General features: G+C 32.3%; 2 protein-coding genes across 2 annotated transcripts; one reads left to right on the top strand and one right to left on the bottom strand.

Annotated features, from left to right (window-relative positions):
* The first annotated feature begins 230 nt into the window (after nucleotides 1-230).
* LOC114748407 (uncharacterized) lies at nucleotides 231-1,241 on the top strand. The gene has a single exon (XM_028936790.1). The coding sequence runs from the start codon at nucleotides 231-233 to the stop codon at nucleotides 1,239-1,241; it is 1,011 nt and encodes a 336-aa protein (XP_028792623.1).
* Nucleotides 1,242-11,610: 10,369 nt separating this feature from the next.
* LOC114748404 (transcription factor DIVARICATA-like) lies at nucleotides 11,611-13,109 on the bottom strand. The gene is made up of 2 exons (XM_028936788.1): nucleotides 12,481-13,109; nucleotides 11,611-12,257 (listed from the first exon to the last, which is right to left on the bottom strand). Exons 1-2 carry the CDS (start codon nucleotides 12,909-12,911, stop codon nucleotides 11,747-11,749), a joined length of 942 nt encoding a protein of 313 aa, XP_028792621.1. The 5' UTR covers nucleotides 12,912-13,109; the 3' UTR covers nucleotides 11,611-11,746.
* Between the last annotated feature and the right edge of the window lie 10,138 nt (nucleotides 13,110-23,247).

Genomic DNA, 23,247 nt, shown 5'->3' with positions numbered 1-23,247 from the left:
CCCCCCACATAGACCCCAAAACCCTCTCGGGCATCCACCTCAAAAAGCCCAAACCCCACTTTAAGGACCCACCGCCCAGCCTTGCAGATGAAATGCTCAAGGCCATTACCAAATCTCTAGACTTCCCGGAATCCACCTTGGATGATGGTTCATGCGAAGATCAAGCGAATGATGATGAAATTGACGAGGACCAGCCTCACATGGACTGCTAAACCCTTCATCTTTTATCCATGTCAATTTTCGTCTGGAATTGTCAAGGCGCTGCTGCCAACAAATTTCACAGTGTGCTGAAGTCTTTTATCAGAGACCACCGACCCCACGTAGTAGCTCTCGTTGAACCCAGAATTTCTGGAATCACTGCTGATAAAGTAATTAGGAAAATCGGTTATGCCTACTCTCATCGTGTTGAGGCCAATGGTTTTTCTGGTGGAATATGGCTTCTATGGACTGATGCTGTCGAAGTCGAAGTCATCACAAACCACAGTCAATTCATTCACTCAAAGATCACGCTAAAATCTGATCTGCAAAGCTTCTTCTTCACCGCGGTTTATGCCCACCCGAACAGCCATATCCGCCAAAGGGTATGGTCTGATCTCACCAGGACCTCTTACTTCAACTCCGCTCCTCTTCTCCTGGCTGGTGATTTTAATGCTACCCTTAGCTCTACTGAACGCCGTGGTGGCTCAGAAAAAAGGAGGAAGGGCTGCCCTCATTTCCAGGCCTTTTGCAACAACAATAATCTAGTGGACTTGGGCTACTCTGGACCCCATTTTACCTGGCGACGAGGACTCACTTTCGCACGTCTGGACCGAGCCCTCTCCAACACAGCCTGGATTCACACCTTCCCCAACTCGAAGATCCTGCACTTGGCCCAAATTAATTCTGACCACAGACCCCTCCTCATTGAACTTGGGACGTCTCATCGGTCAGGTAATTCCACCAAACCTTTTCGTTTTTTGGCTGCCTGGGCTAACAATGACTCCTTTCCACAACTAGTCAAAGATAATTGGTCGAACGAAATCAGTCTCAAAGAAAATATTAATCAATTCACACAAGCAGCCTCGCTTTGGAACAACGAAGTCTTTGGTCTCATTGGCAAACAGAAACACCAGCTCCAGAAACGTATTATGAGAATCCAGCGGGATCTTGAAAGATCGCCTACATCGCCTCACTTGATCGATCTAGAAGAGTCTCTTCGCCTTGAGTTTGAAACCACATGTTTAAATGAAGAGCTCCTTTAGGCCCAGAAATCCCGCAGCGATTGGATTTGCCTAGGTGACAGGAACACCTCCTACTATCAAATGAAAGCCCGAATCAGAAGAAGAAGAAACCGCATCTCCTCCTTGAGAAATGATGAGGGAGATTGGATTTCAGATGAGCAGACGCTAATATCCATGACCAAGCAGTATTTCTCAAACCTCTACTCGGACAGCGAAGACCCAGTCACATATAATCACAGAGGCATGTTCCCACTTCTTCCCAGCTCTGCCTGGCTTTCCCTCGAAGCTACAGTCTACCCTGAAGAAATCAAGAAAGCCCTTCTTGGCATGAAACCACTGAAAGCCCCTGGTATTGATGGCCTTCATGCTTTCTTCTACCAAAAATACTGGGACACGGTAGGCAAGAATCTTTGTGACATGATCTCTCAGTTCTTCCAGCACGGGACTCTTGATGCATTCCATAACCGAACTTTGATCACTCTAATTCCAAAGATTGAGAGACCCCAAAGACTTAAAGAGTTTAGACCAATAAGCCTATGCACTGTCGCCTATAAAGTCATCACCAAGATCATTGCAAACCGCATGAAATCTCTAATGCCTGATCTCATCCTTCCTTATCAGTCTAGCTTCATAGCAGGCCGTAACATCACGGATAACATTATCATCGCACAAGAAGTAATCCATTCTATGAGAAAGAAGAGTGGGAAAACAGGGTGGATGGCCATCAAAGTTGATCTTGAGAAGGCATTTGACCGGCTTAAATGGAATTTTATAGAAGACACACTGCGTGATGCTGGGTTCCCCGATTCTCTAGTCAAACTTATCATGACTTGCATCACCACCCCCTCAATCCAAGTCCTTTGGAATGGAACACCATCTACCTCATTTCAACCAAGTAGAGGGATACGGCAGGGGGACCCCCTCTCTCCCTACATCTTCGTGTTATGCATGGAAAGGTTATCCCAGGCTATTAATTCGGAAGTTTCTTGTGGCAACTGGAGCACTATTAGAATGGGAAGGAACGGCCCTCAACTTTCGCATCTCTTCTTCGCAGACGACCTTGTCCTGTTCAGCACGACCACTGCGAGGCAAATTAGATTAATCAAGAAGACGTTGATAGAATTTTGCCAATCCTCAGGACACACCATAAGTGAAGCCAAGACAAGGATCTTCTTCTCCAAAAACGTTGGCAGGAGAGAAGCAAATGAAATCTGTACACAACTAGGCTACTCAAAGACTGAGCACCTCGGAAAGTATCTTGGTGTCCCTTTATTGCACTCAAGAGTCACCAAAGAGACTTACCGATATATAATCGAGAGGTTGCAACAAAAGCTCACCAACTGGAAGGCCAAAACCCTCTCCTTAGCTGGTAGAATCACACTTGCCAAATCAGTCTTGTCTTCCATCCCCTTTTATGCCATGCAAACGTCGCTACTGCCTGTCTCTACCAACCACAAAATTGAGCAGATCATAAGAGGTTTCATATGGGGTTCTGATGCTCAACATAGAGGTATTAGCCTGATCAACTGGACAGAAATGTGTCAACCACCTAGAAATGGGGGCTGTGGTCTGAAATCCATGCAAAGCCAAAACAATGCTTTTTTATCGAAACTGGGTTTCCTCCTTGTAAGCCGGCCTGAGCTCTTATGGGTTCAAGTTTTGCGTGCAAAATATAATTGGGCTCCCGAAACCAATCAAGGCTTCAACACCAAAGCTTGCTCGCACATATGGCGAAGCATAGCTAGATCTTGGTCCATTACCTCCCTGGGCATCAAGTGGAAGATTGGAGATGGCACGAAAGTTAAGTTCTGGTCCGACTATTGGGTTGGAGATCTTGGGCCTCTTAAAAATCTTGCTTTCTCAGATATTGATGATACTTGTCTCCAAAGACCAGTATCAGACTTTGCAGACAGCAATGGCCAATGGCGGTGGGAGCTTTTCATTGATTTGCTCCCCACTTTTATCAACCACATGATTGCCAGCATCCCCCCTCCCAGTCATGGGGATGGACTAGCGACTTGTTTCTGGAATCCCAACAAGGGGGGCAATTTCTCAGTAGCCTCAGCCTACAAATCCATTGAAGAGGACTCTTGGGACCCAGTTTCTAAGAAATGGAGCTTAATCTGGAAGTGGCCGGGGGCCCACCGAGTTCAATCGTTCATATGGCTGGCTTATAAAGGAAAACTCCTCACGAATGTTGAACGAAAACACCGTCACTTAACTGAAAATGTGAACTGCGACTTATGCAACGGAGGACCAGAGGACATAAACCATATCTTCAGAGAATGTCCTCTAGCTGTTGCTTGCTGGAAGCGCCTCGTTCCTGAGAGGCACCTCAGCAGCTTCTTGGGGAAACCAATTGGTGATTGGTGGCTTCATAACATAAGCCCATGCCGAGCCAACAAGACTTGGATCCTGAGATTTGGCATCCTCAACTGGAAGCTTTGGGAGGCTCGAAACAAGCGATTGTTTGCTGGAGAAGATTTCCGACCGGAAGAAATTATTGCTGTTACTGATGCCATCGTTAGGCATACTAATAGAGCTATGGATCTTATTGCTGACATTAATTTCGCCACTTGATCTGCGCTGTTTGCTTGCTGTCTCTTATTTTGGTCCTTTCCGTTTTGTAATTATACTGGACTCCATTTGATTGGTTAATTGATTTCCCTTTTCCACTCAAAAAAAAAAAACTTTGTTCCCCTTATGAATTCCAAAAAAAAAAAAAAAGAAAAAAGCCTGTGATTGCTAATTAAATTTCTCATTAAAAATGTTCACCTCATAAAAATATTGCATCTCCAATAGGAGATGTGATAAACAATCAATAGGAACTTTGTCATTATATTTAACCAGTGAAAACTCTTCTAATATCAATAACAATAATTGAGTCCACTTTTTTAGTTGGAGTTAAATTTTCATAAATTTATAAATAAATAAAATGTATAATAAATATAACCTTTTTCTTTTTAAGAACTTAAAAAAATAAAAAATAAAACTATGGACTTGTTTGTTTTGTTTTTTTTTCTTGTTCTCTGAACAATTTTATAAAATTATTTTTTTGAGAATAAAAGAATATGTTTCGATAGTTATTTAAAAAATTCACATTGGAAACAAAAAATACAAAAAAAAACCACATTTTGCAAGAAGTGGCTGTTGCTGATGGTGATACTAATAAAAAAAAGAGTTTTTGAATTTTTTAAAACAAAAAAAGAAATAAAAAAATTTTAAAACAAAAAATACAAAATAGAAAAAAAGAAATGAAAAAATGTAATGATTATTTTAGTTTTTAAAAAGATGATACTGTTTTTTTATTTCTAAAAAACCAATTAAAAATAAATTACCAATTTTTTTGTTTTTAAAATATAAAAAAATCAAAGCAAGCCTTATATTTTGGGTAACTTAATCTCTATCGCCAAAATTTTCGTCGTCCCCATGGCCTCACCACCGACCACTCTTAAAGAGAATAACATGTAATCCTAAAAAGAATGACATATAAATGGAAAAAAAAAACACTAACCCATAAATAAATAAATGTTTACGCATAAACTACGAGTAATTTAATAAAATATAATTACTAAATTATAAATTTAATATATTTGTAGTTTTTTCTTTACTTAAAACAGCATTGTTTGAGAGTGAGTAAAAGGAAAATAATATAAAATTTAACTAAATTAATTCGTCCAAAACTTTTGACTAGATGGTCAGGGGCTGATTTATTAACTCACTGATTTAATTAGTTGAATCGAGTTGGATTTTAACACCATGCTAATGAGGTCATGATCCCCCATTTTTTTTAATTTTTTCTAATGTTATATAATTGTTATACATGTTTTATTCTTTACAATTTATGCAAATTTTATATTATATATACTTTTTAATTTTTAACCCTCTTCGCAACTGAATTCTGATTTTGCATTATATATAAAAATGCCAACACAAACTCATTATATGATTTTTTGCCCTACCTACAAGTATTGTCGTATTGAAAACAATCATGTTTAAAGTGCTGTCAGGCACTAAGACTTCTCACCACAAAGATTCAAGTCTTAATTCGTTATATTATGAAAAACTAATCCTTCTGCAAGATTTAATTTTCATTGATTCCCATTATATGATTTTTGTTTAATTATTAGAAAAAAAATTTCAAGAAGAAAAAACACAAAACTTGGGTTGTCTCCGTAAAAGGGATCAATGATTTGAGACAAGACATGAGAGGAACACTAAAACATTAAAATTACTTATAGTTTGATTACTGAGTGACTCCGTACAATTAGAATCACAAAGACTATGATTACGATGCTTGCTTTGGACTTTGCTTAAAACTATTCGTACCAAAACAAAAATAATATTAATTCATAATACACAAAACAATGCTTTCATATGACCAAATCCTAAAGAGACACAGCTTTGTATAATTTGTTAAGAATATATTACCTGTCTAATCCCACTTGAATCTTGCTTTCTTCTAGTTTTTTTTATTGTACGAAATTTTATCGTTAAAGAATCCACTTTGCTTCTCTAGAGAATCTAGAAGCAAAGATTCCATGTTCTCTGATTACTAAATTAATTTAGGAAATTGGTATTATCAAATTTAATCATGTTAGTGCATGGTGAGTAAGCAGCAACTTTCAGTCAAAACAAGTCAACTTTACCATTTTTTTTTTTTCACATCACTTTTAATTTCTGCTGTGTGATCTGTGTTCGCTAGAGGTGTGAATCATGCCCGGTGGCTTGGTGTACCTGGTTCTACGGATCAAATCGAGATGAGACAGGACAAGACAGGTTAAAAAAGAAATAGAATTAAATTGGACAAAATGTAGGTGAAGATGACTTAAAGACAAGGTAAGGGTAAGCCGGACTTAATTGGAAGCTCGGTGTGCTCGGTTCTCTTGATCAAATCAGGACAAGCAGGCTCAAAAATAAAGAGAACTGAATTGGATGAAAATATGAATGAGAAAGACTTTAAAAAGGTAAAATAGTGTTGCTACAGTTACATTTAAATTGAAGTCACCTATCACGCTAGCATATGGAAGTGGTCATCATTATGCACTAGAGGGGGGGTTTTGGAGGATACTTGGGTTTGTTGTAGGTACAAAATATTTAAATTAAGTATTATTGAGTTTAAAGAGGGAGTAGCACTTTAAAAAATAGTAATTCACAAACACTACTAGAAGGAAAAAAAAAAGGTCTTTTATATCCGTTAGAATAGACATTTGACATTAAAAAGACGACTAGTGTAAAAATGGATAGTGTTAAAAGTCCACACTTTTTACACTAGTTAGGAAACTAACATAGAAAACTATAACTTTAACAACAATTATTATACCAATTGGTGTAACCTTTGAAAATTTAAATAAAAAAAGGTCTACTTCTTAGACTATCACTTTAAGAAGTGGACCTTTTTTAATTTAATTTTTTTTATACTAGCCAGTTCTTCTGATTACTAAATATTTCTTTTGTTGAACAAAACAAATTGTGAAAACATAAAGTTTAGCAGTTAACAACTAACAAAGTCTAGCAGTTAACCACTAACTAGTATTAGGGTTTAGGAAAATAGCTCATGAAAGAGAAAGAAAATTATAGAAGATGAGTTACTAGTGGTAGACAGGGAGAAAGAAAACGAAGGCCAATTCATTTTGCAAGGATGAGCTAGGTCTTTAACAAGTACTTGGTTCTTCAAGGAACTATAGCTCGGATTTGATCATACTTGAATGTCCAAATACTTGACAAAGTTTCTCATCCTGTTTAATAAACCAAATACGGCGATGATGCCTCAAACCTAAGATAACTTGCAACCTTTAATGGACAGAAATTCAAAGCTGATCTTAAACAAAAAGAGACTGGTATTAGGGTTTAGACAAACAGTTCAAGAGAGAAATAAAATGGCAATGATGTTACCTATAGCGAGAATAGAACAGTGGAGGGAATGGACAAAGATGGTAATGGTGAGCGACATAAGACGACTTGAAAAAACCATGCCATCTCCACACAAATCCACAGGTGAGAGCACACCTCTCTATATTCTGAGACTGTGAAATTGAGGGCAAGAGGGCCCTATTTATGGCTAGGGAAAAATTTTAACAACGATTAACATAAAAATCGATGTTAAAAACTCATTTTACATCGAACACAAAATAACCGATGTTTATTTTAAATGTTACATCAAACTTGACAACACCTGGCATAAAGACTCCCAAAAAAAATAACCATTTACCAGTTCTTCTCTTTTTTTAAACCAGGAATGATTTCCAACCCATTTTTAGGGTTTGTTGTTATAAATTGAGAAGAGAAAATACATTAAAAGGAACAAACACAAGAGTAGATCATCACAAAATATCATATATATTTATATATAATTAGTGGGGGACGCGAAGGCAACCTTTACAAAATATTTTTATTAAAAAACTATATTTTTACAATAGAAAAAAGCTAATAACCTAAGGAGGAGGAGATTTCTTCATCGAACGAGGAGGAGGAGGTAGTAAAAGGATCATCCATGTCATCATACTCGATGTGCCTATCATCAAGTAGGAAATTGACCTTGTTGTTGAGGTTGTAGAAATGAGACACCACGCGTCAAAGGTTGTGATCAATCGCTGCTACTCTTACAAGTAGTTGGTCAAAAAGAGACAGGGCCGCAGAGGTGGAAGCAGAGCCACAGAGGCAGAGGCCGAGGCAAGGGAGGATGGTAGGGAGGCGGAGGAGGAAATGATGGAGGACGTGTGCGGGTAATTTTCTGCTGTTTCACCATTGTGGTAGTGCCAACAGTAGTAAACAAAGATGATAGAACAGGGAAAGTACAATTGGCTTCTAATCCTAAATGGACGATGACAGGACATGGTGACAATTCGAGTTCAGATTACTTCAGGAAAACAAAAAAGCAAGAGATAGGTTGATGTAAGGATTAGTAATATCAGTTGTTTATAACTACCGATATCATTTAACTATGTTTACACTGGTTGGGTTAATGTTCAATATAAAAAGTAATAATAACACTGGGCGTAATAATAATCAATGTAACAACTATATTGTTATTTACAAAAATATCACCATCTCATTTATTACATCGTTGGCGAAATAATTGTGATAAATTAGGCGGTGTAAAATGGTATTTTTCTAGTAGTGAAAATTTAAATTCTCAATCTTATTTAATTACTATCAAACTATTGCATTCAGCCCAACCCTTATAGATGAAGACACAATGTTTTTTAGGTGAAATTCGCCCTTTTTGGTCTTTCTTGTGTGTGTTACACGAGAGTGTTCTTAAACTTATCACACAAGAGACTTAATAGAAAATCTAAAAGTTTATATGAATAAAAATAAAAATTGTGGGGCACCAAAATTCGAAAAGTGAAGACAATAAAGTATGGAATCAGATGCCATTATACCTCAATCAGAGTGCTTTGTGACTCATCCAATTTTGAATTAGAATCCAAACCCTTAATTTTTCACACACAAACTTTCACTAGGAGAAGTAGAATCCTAAAGTATGCTTTTAGATTTTTTTTTTTTGTTTTTAATACTTTGTAGTCTCTTTTAATTTAGTAACATTCACCATTAAAGGATGTTTAAGTCAACTTTTATTTTTCTTTAATTAATTCAAACTTTTAAGATAGGCTTGTTAAAAAGCACGCAAGTCCCATAAAATCACGAAATTAAACTCAAACCCTGTGAATCTTGTATTTATCTAATTATAAATTTTTTATATTACTCCTCCGGTCCTTATATGACCTAATTATTAAATTGATTTAATCTTAAATATAAGACCTATTTCTCATATTTATCAATTTTTTCTAAATTGCCCTCATGGATACTCCTTCAACCATAATCAAGTAAAAGAGGGAGGGAGGATATTAAGAAAGATGATTATATGTTACGTTTGGTACGAAGTATTAAAAATAAGAGATAAAGATTGGGATTGGAGTTGAAAACATATGTTAAAAAGATACTTAGCATGAGTAATTTCTTATCACATAGGATTAGGTAATTCCATATAGATAGGACTGAAGAATACCACCTCCCCTCATAGTATTCCTCCAATCCCATATATATGGGTTTGTATAATCCCAAGTATCATACAATTACTCATACTAATTAAACACTCTTTTAATATAGTTTTACACTTTCAATATCAATCCCTATCCCTTATTTTTAATATTTCGTACCAAACAGGACCAGAATGTTTTAGGAAAATCATGACATATTTCCTATAATTAACTAACTTACATAACTATATTAATCTAATCAAATTAGTTAAATAGATCTTATATTTAGAATCAGAGGAATATATTTTTAAATTCCTTTGTAACAACTTCTAATATTTGTAACTTATAAATAGGAATCCTAATAATGTGTTTTGATCATATCTTAATCCCATTTTTCAGCGAAAATACTTTTGCATCAGGACCAAGTGTACAGAGACTTAAGGGTGTGTTTGGATGAAATCAAACCATGGTTTGGAGAATAGCTTCTGGAGAATAGATTCTGGAAAAAATAGATTTTGTGAAGAATAGATTTTGTGAAAAAGTGATTCTGAGAAGTGAGAGTGTTTGGATAGTTGTTATCAGAAGCACTTTTTATATGTACAAATTATTAAAAAAAACATAAGTTAATATGATAATTACATAAAACATAGATTGTATGATATATTTTAATTTGAAGGAATAAAATTGTTAATAATATATTTTTTACCAACATAATTAATAATACATAAGATAATATAATTAATAAATAATTAATATGTGTATATTTATTTATAAGATATAAGATTAAATATGTTTATAAAAAATTAATTAAGGGGTGTTAAAGTCATATTATTGTTGAGATTTACTATAATAAGCACAATCATACTCTCCAATTTAAGCCAGAAGCAGAATGGAGTCACTTCTTCCGAAACCATGGTTTTGGGTTCCAAAACCATGGTTTTGACCCAAACCATGGTTTCAGATAATTTGTGCCTATTTGGGTTGTTTTTTTCCCCAAACCATGGTTTGCCCTGCTGTCCAAACAGGGCCGGTTAGCTTGGCTAACATAATATAGCCAATTTAATTTTGATTTATTCACCACTATAGAAAGTATTTTTTCGGTATTAGTTAAAAGTGATTTTTAACATCACTTTAAAATTAATATAGAATCAATAAGAGTCAAGACTTCTTTTTTTCAAGTGATTGTCACGTAACTATAAAAAAAGAATAAGCGAGCTCATACTCTATACAAGTTTGATCCAAACAAGTGCCAAGATAGTTCCAATTCACAAAACCCAGTTTAAAGTATTCCATGCTGATGAACAAGAAGCCAAAATAATACTCAAACCCATATCTATCTTTGTCTTTTTAAAGAGATCACAAGATCTCCATGCAATTGGGAAAGTTGTAGAGAGATCATACTTTGAGATAAACAATAATATTGATTAACTTTAATTTAATTTAACTTTGTTTGGCATGAGAGTCACTTTATGTATATAGATACTCTTGTTTTGTTTAGCATGTTCCTACTATTCAACTTTTGATTGAAGACTCCATCTTATATATGTCTCTTTTGTGTGCATCTTAATCTTATCTTTGAAGAACCATTGCTAAATGCTTTGAGGTATCAAATCATATGCATATGGACCTCCCAATTGTATTATTATTTTTGCTTTGAATACAATTCTAGTGAACAGTACACTTCACATTACTGTTTTATCACTTTGATTTAAATATTTTATATGTTATTCCACTCCCGAGCTTTGCCTTAAATCCCAAGATTCTGGATAACAAACATGACCCAAGTTGGTAAGTTCTTTGCGTTGAAACTTCCCCTCCCATGAGATTATATGAAGATACATTAGTCTGACCATATCTTGACCCGTCAAGGTTCTGCCACGTGCATAGAATATAAAGGGGCAAATGGGTTATAAAAAATTTCAAAAAACATGTTTTGACCAGTAAAAATAAATGCTTTTTTTTTAATGCAACTTTATAGTGTTGAGAATGTTATTTTTTCTCATGCCTGCAAGATCTGAATTATGAGCCTTCGCTTCTAATAAGAAAAATTAAGCACTCCCTATTTGACATAATGATTTTTTTTTCCCTTTAAAGCGTAACAAAATGAGATTTAAAAAAAAAAAGTTATTGACTGTTTGTTTGTCTCCATTTGGAGGAAAAAAATTCATATATTTATTTCGTATAACATAAAATCACTTAAAATAAGCAAATGCAAGTGCTCCCTAAATAATAATTGCATAAATAAATAATCAACACAACTTGAGTCAAGTAGTAAAAAGGGGTGAGGGAATTCTATGTCCCTTGAATATAATTGACTCTCAATATTTTCTAATTGGGACACTTGAGGTTTGGGGACCTTCTTTAGAGTTCGTATGACATGAATTGATATTTCAAGAGTAAGCTAAAAATTTACTCAAAATTCCAACTTATGGTATTCACACAGAACTTGTAAGAAAACATAGTGTACTGAACCAAAAAAAAAAAGTGGGGGGAGTAATGATTGTAGCCATTAAAGATTCAATACAAGAGCCATATATCAATTAACTATAAAGCATGAGAAAAGTAGTGAGCAGAAGAATGCATTGGGAAAACCATGTTCTGAGTTTGAGGTCCAAAGTAGGAAGAATCATGATTATTAAAAAGATCACTTCTATGCAGATTTTGACCCTGCATTTTCATCCCATAAGAGTTAACCCCATAAGGATTAAACCCCATAGTTCCTCCTCCTGAATTTGCCTGGTTCCATTGAAAATGTGCTTGACCTAAAGTAGTACTCGGATTTGCCTCCTGCTTTGTGTTACATCCATTTTTGCTGCTGTTATTTTTGTTGTCTTCTAAAGATGAACAAGAAGGTGTTCTTGTGGTTTCTGACAGATTCACTGTTGTTATATCATGAATGCTTGCTCTTCTCTTGTCTTTCCCCCCTGAAAGCTGCCTTATGAAGTACTTCTGAGCATGGCTAGCCACCTGAGTTGGTGTTCGAGTCCCCACGAAATTGCGCGATATGTTCCTCCAATCTCCTTTCCCATACTTCTTCAAACCCAGAAGAAACAGTCTGCGAAGAATTTCATCAAACAGTTGGCGCACAGATCACAAATCAGCACAAAACTAGCCACATATAAACACACACACACACACACACAGAGAGTAACTTCATGAAACAAAAAGATCTCAGAGAATGAATAAACTATATCAAGTCTTCTCAACAACAAACACATGCATGTATGTGCATATGTATCTATTCAATCAAAAGGATTCTAAAAGGAGAAAAGTCTTACTTATGTTCTTCTTCTGTCCATGGGACACCTTTCTTTCTTTCTTGTTCAGGGGGTCTCCCTGATGAGGATCTCTTTCCACCATGTGATTTGAAGTTATCAAATCCAGAAGAGTTAACCCAGTCTAAGGTGAATTGTGAGGTTGTGGTGCTACTGTTATAACCTGGAATTGGGATCAATCCAGCTTCTATGTTACTAACATCTTCTACTAATTCTCTGTACTGCTTAATCACATCTCCTACTGTCTTCCCAGGTATCATTGCAGCAACTTTCACCCACCGATCTGGTGTGTCTTTATCATACACTGCCAGAGCATTCTCAAACAGTTTGTTCTCTGAAGGAGTCCATTTTGTTGTGTTCATGGCGTCTTGAATGAGCCAAGTGGGATTTGAGATATGAGAAGAAGATGAGAGAATATCCATTTCCCACTTCATCAAATCCAATCAGAAGAGAAAAAAGGAAGAGAAAGCTATTGAAGCATGGAAGTGAATCAGGGAGAATTCAAGAAGAAGAGTGATCTCTGAAACAACGAGGATTTCAGTTAATTTGATGAGAAACAGGGAAGAGATGGAGAAGAGATTTTCAACTCAAGAATATTATCAAGGACAAACCCACTAGCATTTTTTTGAAAGGAATCAGAATCTCTTTTGTATCCAGGCATAGGGAATCTAGAAAAAAACCACTTTAGAAAATTAAAAAGGAAGGCGAAAAAATCCCCAAATTGAGATGGAAATCTGTTATCCAGTTACTCCACAGAGATAACCCCAGAATCACAATTGAGAGATCTGAAGATAATCAACTTCCCACTTGGATATCAACAGAACAACGCCATGAGGAACACAAACCCAGAAAAAACTAGAAACTTCTTAGAAACAGATTCTCTTCCTCAGCTGGGGACGCAAAACAACGTAAAACAATGAATTTGCAAGAGGCCAAACAAGGAAACACGAGAAACTGAGAGTGAATGAAGCAAGCACTTGAAGAACAGAGGGAGTGAGAGAAAGAAAACCCAGAAAAGGCGAAATATAAAGAAGCAAGCTAGAAGGAAAGAAGAAGCAATAAAAACAAGCTTTGCAATAATCTTGAGAGAGGAAAAAGGGAAGATTTAAAAAAGGTGAGACGAATGAAACTAGTGAGCTGTGATTGGAGGGTATGTGCTTATGGATACTGCAACTACAGAAAAAGTTGCCTCTCATTATATAATACACGCTCTATCAGGTTTCTGTGCACTTTTTTAAATAAACAAATTTAATTCAAATGGTTTTTTTATAGGGTTAAAAGAGTAAAAATACCCATAAAGTATACTCCCATCTAATGCGTATCTAATATCATAAAATTTACTTGGCCAAAAAAAAAAATCATAAAATTTACAAGATTTAAGAAATTTCTAACTTTGTTTTTATTTAATATATATTTTTTATAAAAATAAAAATTCACATAATAACAAATAAAAGGTAAAAAAAAAGTTAATATTGTAACTGATAAAATATTTTCTCCTTGTTTATTAATAGAGATTGGTTGACTGTATTTTGCCATGTAGGGAGGGAATCGATTCCCTTAGCAGACCACTTAGCAAAGTCTTCTCATGGGATTGATGGCAATTTTTGCCTCTTTGATCAACCTCTTCCCAACGTTTCTGGGGCGGGGCCGATCAAGGAGTGTAAGAATTGCCAGGTTAAGTCTGTTTCTTTGTATTTGTTGCTTGTTTTCTAGTTATCATTTAAAAAAAAAAAAAGTATATATGAATCTTCTAAAAGATAGGAAAACTCTTATCTCTGTTAACAGTAGACATGTTTTCTCTCTCTGCAAATGGTCAATGTAGTTACAATTAATGGACACGTGAGTTTTGTTTTGGTTTAGAAAATCTATGCGTATTTCTAAAGTTAATATAATTTTTAGTTCCTCAAATTTTGATCTCTTAAAAGATAAAATAGTTCAAATTTTTATTAAATTATAAAACTAATATTTTAAATATAAAAAAATTTAAAAGACCAAAACATACCGTTTAAAACTAGAACCAAAATAAAAATAAACTTGAGAGATTAAAAATTTTATTAACTTGTACCTAAGTAAATTTCATAATGCCATATGTGTATTAAAAAAATAGTTCATCTATATAACAATAAGTTGTTGGTTAAAATGATAAGCAGTTTAATTATAAGGAGGTAAATACAAGCTCAAATTCAGAAAAGCGTATTTGTTGTAATGGTCCTAGTCTAATAAGATTAGTCTTAAGTCTAAAATAATTTGAGAATATTCTAAGTTATATAAAAAAAAATCCTGGCATATAAATTTTTGTTGTCTTGCTTCCTGCGTTCTTTTTTTTTTTTTTTTGCCATCTTTTTTTTAATATTGCTTAATTTATGCATATAGTTGCGAAGCATTTATGATTAAACGATTTGTTTATAATATTTGAGTTTGTTTGGAGCCTGTGGCAGCTCATCGTGAATAATGGAACCTCACCTGTTCTGCACTATTCCTGAAAATGATGATTGTCCTCATTTAATTTCAATTTATTGCTATTTGTTCTTTTATATTTGACTTTTAGTTCTAACTAATAATATATACCATACGTTCATTTCTTGGTTTCACGTTAAATATATATATATATATAATTGTCCCATTTATTCAATTAGTATTATTTATATTTAACGTATTTTTATACATAATGCTTAACTCTACCTATGCTACTTCATAGCTAGTCGCATTAGTCCCAATAAACAAAAAAAGATTGCGTTACTATGCTGTCTACTGTTAACGTAAAACTTTATTAAATTTTTATTTATTGAATTTGATGATATATGATGTATGTAGTCAACTTTATTTAACGTGACAAAGATTATTGTTACTGTAGTGATACCGAGAATTTCTTCATGCTGTACTAGCTATGATTCAAAATATAAACATTAAATAACTAAATCATGCAAATAAAAAAATTAATTAAAAATAATAAAATGTAATAATGTGACTTATTTTTTTTAAATACTCGAAGATAAATAGAAGAGACAATGAATCATAAAAGAGATGAAAAAGAATAATTAAAAAAACAAGAGATAAGAGAGACATATAATTAATTACAGATAAAAATAAAAAATTATTAAATGATCAGACAAATTTAAATTAATACTTATAAAAAAAAAGTCATATTTTGAAGCTGACGAAAGTATATCTTTCCTTTTCTTTTTTTGGTGCATTGTCTCTGCTTTTTTTTTTAACTTTGAAAAATGTTTAATAATATTTTAATGTTACTTTCTTCAAATTAATTTTAGGCTGCGAGTGTATCAAGTTTTAATGCAATAATGACACTCCCTAAAGTTGGCCCCAATTATTGATCAGTCATTGAAATTTGATTTTTATGAATCAAGTCCCTGAAATTTCATAATCACATGCATTTAGTTCTTATGATTTAAAGATATAAAATTTTAATCACGTATGTGGTCTAACCACTAACTTAAGGATGAAAACCTCTTCATCGATTGCAGAAGAAAATTGTCGGTCTGCTGATATTAAATAAGAATATAAAATTAAGAATAAAATTTTAGGAACTTAATTAATAAAAATTAAATTTTAGGGATCAAATTGATAAATGAGACATGGGCCAAAATTTTCAATATCCCAGTTTGGATACTTGATTTTTTTTTTTTAGAATTTAGTATTTTACTGACAAATTTAGATACTCTTGGATTATGTTCAATTTTTTTTTGGCAGAGTAATAAAAACATAATCTTATAAAAGAAATAGCCTAAGTTAAATAATTGAAATAATAATAAAAAAATCTGAAAATTGTGAAATTTCAATTCAGACACTTAACGCTTTAAAAGTCAAAGAAAAAAAGTAGTGCCCGATTTGATATTTTATAAATATAGTTAAATAACTAAAATACTTTTGTTTCAAAAAATTTATTGACAAGTTATGAGTTAATAATAACAAGTGTTGAATAGTAAATGATAAATAATAGCAATAACAAGTTTGAAAACAATGGCATTTTAGTCATTTAACTAAATTTACAAAATATCAAATCAAGCGTCATTTTTTTCCTAAGATTTTGGAGTGTTAAATGCTTGAATTGTGATTTCACAATTTTCAAGTTTTTTTTTTGTCTTTTTCCTTAAATAATTTGACAAATGAAAAAGTTTTGGGGCCTATCAAGGAAGTATTGTTTCCAACAGGTGAAGTTTCGTAAATCCAATAATACTATTATATATTTGTATTAAATTGCCACATTATTTATACTCTCTCCAATAAATATAATCCATGTGTGAAAAGAGAATTAAAAAATATTTAAATAAGGAGGGAATATATATATATATATATATATATGAGAAAATCACAAAGATGCCCTTGAAAATTAAAAACTTGCTTACAAGACCCGTTCATAAAAGTATTGTCAAAACCAATGCTAATATTATAACAGTCTCTATTTGTAATTTTTATATTTTTAATGCATTTTTTATGATTTTTCCTATATATATTAAAAGGACTAAACGTGATTATTTTATTTGATTTAAGATTCTGCATTAGTCAAAATATAATTGATATGATATAGCACTCTGTACCAAGATAATTTTTTTCCAAAAAAAAAACAGCGATATATTATATAGACATGGATTATTAATCAACCACATAATTATTGCTTAATTTTAATCATAATAGCTATTCTTTCAACCTATTTTTAATGACTTGTTAGAAATGATTAATAAGTAGTTTTTTAATCGTGATTTACAAAATATAAGGTAAGTATGTAAAATAAGTTTTTTCTCGACTTATATAAATCTGTTTATTGATAGTAAATTGTAACAAAAGTTATTTAGTTAATCTGTGTGAATTATAAAATCATATAAATTAGTTAATTATAATAAATGTGATACTCCTCTGATTCTTAATATAGGATCCAATTATTGAGTTAGTTTTTATTCTAAATATAAGACCTATTATTGAGTTAGTTTTTATTCTAAATATAAGACCTATTTTTCATATTTATCAATTTTCTCTAAATTACCCCTATGAATACTCCCTCAACCATAATTAAGTAGAAGAGGGAGATGAAATATCAAGAAAGATTATAGTATTTTAGAAAAAACATGTTATATTTTTTATAATTAACTAACTTACCTAAATTTTTTAATTTAATCAAATTAATTAAATGAGTTTTATATTAAGAACCAGATGAGTATAATTTTAAATAAATGAATCTAAAAAATAATACTAGTAATAAATAATAATATAAAAAAAAGAAATGAACGACCAAAGCAACGGTTGAGATGAGGCGGCAAGAGTGAATGACGACCTCGCAAGTTGATGCAGTGGGCCCCACGCTCTGTTACCACATACATACTGCCTTTCTCAATTGGGGTAGCCTCCCAAATAATTGTTGTGTTTACAATCCCTAGGGAGAGTGGGCCCCACATGTTCCTGCGTTCCGCTCGTTGATTCGTTCACATCTGATGAACAGCGGAGTCCGAAGCAGAGGATGACAACTCTCGGGAGAAACCAATGGTGACCCGCCACGTAAGGTCGCAAAATTCTCAACAGCGATGGGGGGTGTACTTGATGGCGACCGTGTGAACCCCCTTTTTTAAGGCTTTAGCCCCAACCAACCAACCACCGCCTCTTCAGTCTTCCCTGCTTTTGCTTCCATTTGTACAAATATGACGAAAAAGTCTCTCTGCTCTTCTTTTTCTCAATTTTCATCAGCTTTTAATATCAAGGGAAAATTACAAAAAAAGATTTTAAAATTACAAAAACGCAGAGAAGGGCCCTTGACAATTTCACTTTGGGTTTTGACAACTCTTTGAGTTTTGACAAGAATAATATGCCCTAAAGTTGTCAAGAATCCCTATCTGCGTTTTTACAATTCCAAGGTCTTTTTTTACAATTTCCTCTAATGTCAACCATTAATATTAAAATTTGAATGGTTTAAATTTCATAATTTATAAAAAAAATTTATTGTTATTTTAAATTATCATAGTTAAAATTTAGTAAGTTTAATTTTATTTATTTTTTTAAAAAAATTTTAACATTGTATTTATAATTAAGAAAAGATAATAAAATACCTTAGAAATTGTTAAAGGACAAATCAATGTGAATGAATCTCAAAATTCTAATTTAGACCTCTTGCATCATTTTGAAATTTTCAAATCTGGTAAAATTACATAAATGCCCTTCACTATTTTTTTCTCTCTGTTTTTTTAAAAAAAATATTGCCACCTCAGCACCCTTAGCCGGTTTCAGGCATCCGGCACTCTAGCGCCAACGACCCTATTGGTGGCCAATCGCCGAAGCTCCAGTGACTGGTTACCAAAACTCCAGTGAATACTCTTTCTTATGTATTGACTATTCTATTTTAGTTATTAACCACATTTGTTTTTAGAATTTCGATGAGTAGTCTTATTTAGCTAATGACTACTCTAATATTGCAATTGACTATTTTTATTTTTTAAATTTTGGTGACTACTCTTTTTTAGCTATTGGCTACTCTAGTTTTAATATTAACAACTTTTGTTGTAAAAATTCAAAAAAATGCGTTAAGTGTTGTTGAAAATCTAGTTACTACTTTTTATTTAGTTATTTACTACTCTTATATAGTCAATAGCTATATAAAAGTAATCACCGAAACTTAAAAAATAAAAGTAGTCAATAGTTAAACTAGAGTAGTCAATAACTATATGAAAGTAGTTACTGGAAATAAAGATAATGTTGTCATTTCACAATATTTTAAAATTTCAAAATAGTATAAGGAATCTGATTTGAAAATTCACCAATCCTAATTTATCTTTTAATATTTTTAAGGATATTTTAGTATCTTTTCCCTTCATAATTTTATAAAGTATGAAATATAAATCGTTCAAATTTCAATCTAATAATAGAAATGAGAAGGAAAAAAGAAGTTGAGAGACCATTTTCCCATAAAAACAAGGTCAGTTAGTGGAATTGCGAATGAAAATGATATAGCAAGGGGTGGAGTTTGCGAATCCATTGAGCAAATTACAAACTTAATTTGAAACTAATAGAGAAAATTGGCCATAAATTCCTGTTAGAGAAATTATTTGGATATATATGGATTATGAGACATGCAACATTTATGTCCCTAAAAAAACAAAAAAATATATGAAATGACTACACTATCCGTGATGATGAGCAACTCACCATCCCAAACGCAAATTACCTTCCCTAATATACAAGTGATATTCCCTGATATACAAGTAACCTTCCTAATATGCGAACCCCATTCCCTATATGTATAAATTCATGACACGCGAGTCCCTTTTTTTTGTATGTGACTCACCCTCCCTGATATGCAAATAACCTTTCCTAGTGTGCAGATTTTATCTTTAATATGCATATGACCTTCCCGACATGTAAGTTACCTTTACAATATGCAAGTCACCTCTCAAGTATGTAAGTAACATTCCTAGTATGCAATTGACTTTCCTAATATGCAACTCACTTCTCAAATATGCAAGTGACATTTTCATATACAAATGACCTCCCATGATATGCAAGTGACCTTCCCAATTAGCAAATCACCATTCGTAGGTGCAAATTCATGGCATGCAAACCACCTTTCCTAATGTACAAGTTAAGTAACCAACTAAATAATATGCAAACCAATTTCATAGGGTAACGTGGTCATTTCATTTTTTTTCCCCCTTTTATGGACATGCAGGTATCATTCTCTAAGTAAATTTTCAAATAGGGGTTTATGACCAATTTTTCAAATATTATTTGGTTGACCAACCCTTTCAAAAGCTTGTGCTCAGAAAGTTGTTTGGCTTGTCATTTTTACTCAAAATATTCTCATTTCTCAAGTGTTTTTAAGGGTAGGCATTCGATTTTTCGGTTCGATTTTTTGTGATAACTGAATAATCGAGTAGAGCCAATTTTAAACATTGAACTGAAACCAATTAACCAAATTAATCAAAACCAAATTAACCAAAATATCTCAGTTCAGTTATTTGGTTAACCAAATATATAAATATAAAAAGTAATTTTGAATTAAAAAACATAATAAAACATATTTATAACCATAAATTAATTATATTTCATTATCCAACTTGATTTTTATAACCATATTTATTAAATATAAATATATTTAAAGAGCTCATTTACACCCACATATGTGTTTATTACAATAATATTTATTAAATATAAATATATTATATATTTATTTTGGTTTTAACCAAATTTCCCCCCTAATAAACGAATCGAATATCAAAAACTGAATTGTTAAAAATAAAAACTAAATATATAGTCAAAAACTGAAATAACCAAACCGAAAATCTAAAATTGAATTTGGTTCGATTCGATTTTTGATTACGGTTTAGATTTGCTCACTTTTCATTACACATTCTCCTCTTCTTTAAATTAATTCAATTGAATTATTATCCTTCCTTTTTAGCCTCGTAAAACTCCCATTTTACTTATATCATAATATGTTGCTTCATTATGAAAATGATTAATGTCATTTTTAATCCTTCTAATTTAACCTCATTTTGATTTTGTTATTTAAAATTCGAAATCAATGGTTCTGGTCACTAAAACATTGTTTCTTTCATCGACCAAAAGCACCGTTCTAAGAATTAAAATTTTTTAAGCAAATCAAAATGAAGTTAAATTTTAAAACCAAAATCACCTATTTCAAATTTTAAGGATTTAAATCAAAACGACATTAAATTTTAAAAATTAAAACTGACATTAACCAAAAAAAAAGGAAAAAGAAAATAAGGAACAACCAAAAAGCAATGTAGGTCATTTTCCCGTCCAAGCCTATGGGCAATGATGAGACTTGCTGATCTTGAAGTAGAGTCGTGCCATTGGATACGGTTGACTTGAAGAAGCTGAGTTGGTGTTTGGTTTGCGGCAGGATCAGTGACTTTAGTATTACAAATGGGCTAAACAATGTAATCCCCAGTTTCTTTGTATTTCATTTCATTCATAACACCGTAGGACACCTATAGAGAGAGATCTAAGGACTGTCACAATCAAAACAGAATCTAAAATTTAAATTCTATAAGATTAATTACGATCCTAATCCACTAAATGCAAGGTAACAAGAAAATAAACAAATCATCAATTAATTAATCATACTACCTCCGGTCCTTAATAAAAGATCATGTTTAATTTTTACTTTGATCCTAAATATAAAACCCTAATCTATTTTGTCTCTCATATTTATTTATTTTCTTCCAAAATAGTCCTTTGAATAATGATAGTTCTAAATGACAAACTTGATTAACAAGGATATTTTAGAAAAAATAATACCTATTTATTACAAATAGTTAATTTAATTTATTTTTTAATTAACTCAAATTAGTCAATTAGCTTTTATATTTAGAACTGGAGGTAGTATTAAATTAGCCATCTTAAATAGGCTTGGGCTTGCCATCTTCCAGAATAACTATGTCAAATGATGGACAAAAAATCCAATACTACCTCTAACCCCATATTTACAAATCCCGGTAAAAAAACTCTATATTTACAAATAATTAAATTACTTAGATTAAAATATTTGTTAAAATTGATGGGAAATACTAAATAAGTAAGAAATATACATTTTTAAAGAAGTTGATGATAACAATGTAACTTATACAAAGAATTAGCCCTATCCCGAAGATTATAACTTATACAGATGGCTGGAGGAAGTAATTTATAATATTTTAAAAAATTTTAGTAACTCTTTTAACACTTGAAATTTTGTTTTGAAGAACTATTTTATAAAATATGCGGATAAAATTGTTAACAAGATAAGATTATTATAAACTCAAAAAGTATGCCTTCTAATTCTTATAATAAGCACCAAAAACATGTCTCATGATAAAATATGTTTTGTTTTAAATAGTAATTTTTGTCATGTAGTATTTCTTACTAAACATAAGATTTTCTAATTAATTAATCAAACTCTTCTAATTAATGATTTTTTTATTGAGAATAACTTTGATATTACACAATACATAATTAATTTTATTAAGTTGTATAAAATTGTTGTAGGTAGTATTATTAATCAATAAAGATAAGAAAGAGTACTAATTTATAGTATTTTTGGTGAAATAATTTATAATATTAATTAGGAAAAATGACCACAAATACCATATGAATTTCAAAAGGACAAATAAGGCATCCAAATAAATAAAATGACCGAAAAAAAATCAGGTACCAATATGAAATTTGAATTTTTGGCCTAAAGACGAAAATGCCCAACCCTCAAAATAGGTTGTAAAACCCATTGACGAAGCAGTATAACTCTCACTATGAAAGCTATAAATCTCATTATATGTTTTGTAAAATTCAGCGTGGAATTGTATTGTTTTTTACAGAAAAGTTGCCTAGTTCCTCAAAATAGATTGCAAAACCCATTGACGAAGTAGTAACTCTCACTATGAAAGTTATAAATCCCACTGTGTTTTGTAATAATAAGGGCATTTCGGTCTATAAACTAAAAATTAAAATTGCAAGTTGGTTCTTGATGCCTTCTTTATTATTTTGTTTATTTGGATGTTTTATTTATTTTTTTAAAATTTATATGGTATTTTGTGGTTATTTTTCTCATTAATTATATTAACAAATTTTCTTATTTATTCTTTTTAAGAAAAGAGTCACATTCAAGAAAGGGACAAACTGTTGCAGTGTTTGGCCTCACCCGCATTGGAAATATAAATGTCTAGGTGCTCTTCACGAACCGCCCCACTCTTCCATCAACGTCACCGCCATATTTATATGAGGGTTAAGGGGGATGACTGCGTCAAGTATTTTCTAAAATGCATCCTATATCTT

This window comes from Neltuma alba, unplaced genomic scaffold (genome assembly GCF_004799145.2).
Source record: "Neltuma alba isolate B1F8T4 unplaced genomic scaffold, ASM479914v2 tig00005701_pilon, whole genome shotgun sequence".
NCBI lineage: Eukaryota > Viridiplantae > Streptophyta > Magnoliopsida > Fabales > Fabaceae > Neltuma > Neltuma alba.
Note: the sequence above shows the minus strand (reverse complement) of the source record. Positions and strands in the feature narration are given on the sequence as shown.

Coding starts and splice junctions, on each gene's coding strand:
- LOC114748407 (XM_028936790.1), top strand. CDS start 231: ATGTCAATTTTCGTCTGGAATTGTCAAGGCGCTGCTGCCAACAAATTT.
- LOC114748404 (XM_028936788.1), bottom strand. CDS start 12,911: ATGAAGTGGGAAATGGATATTCTCTCATCTTCTTCTCATATCTCAAAT. Junction 12,258..12,480: donor TGGACAGAAGAAGAACATAA/GTAAGACTTTTC, acceptor AATTCTTCGCAG/ACTGTTTCTTCTGGGTTTGA.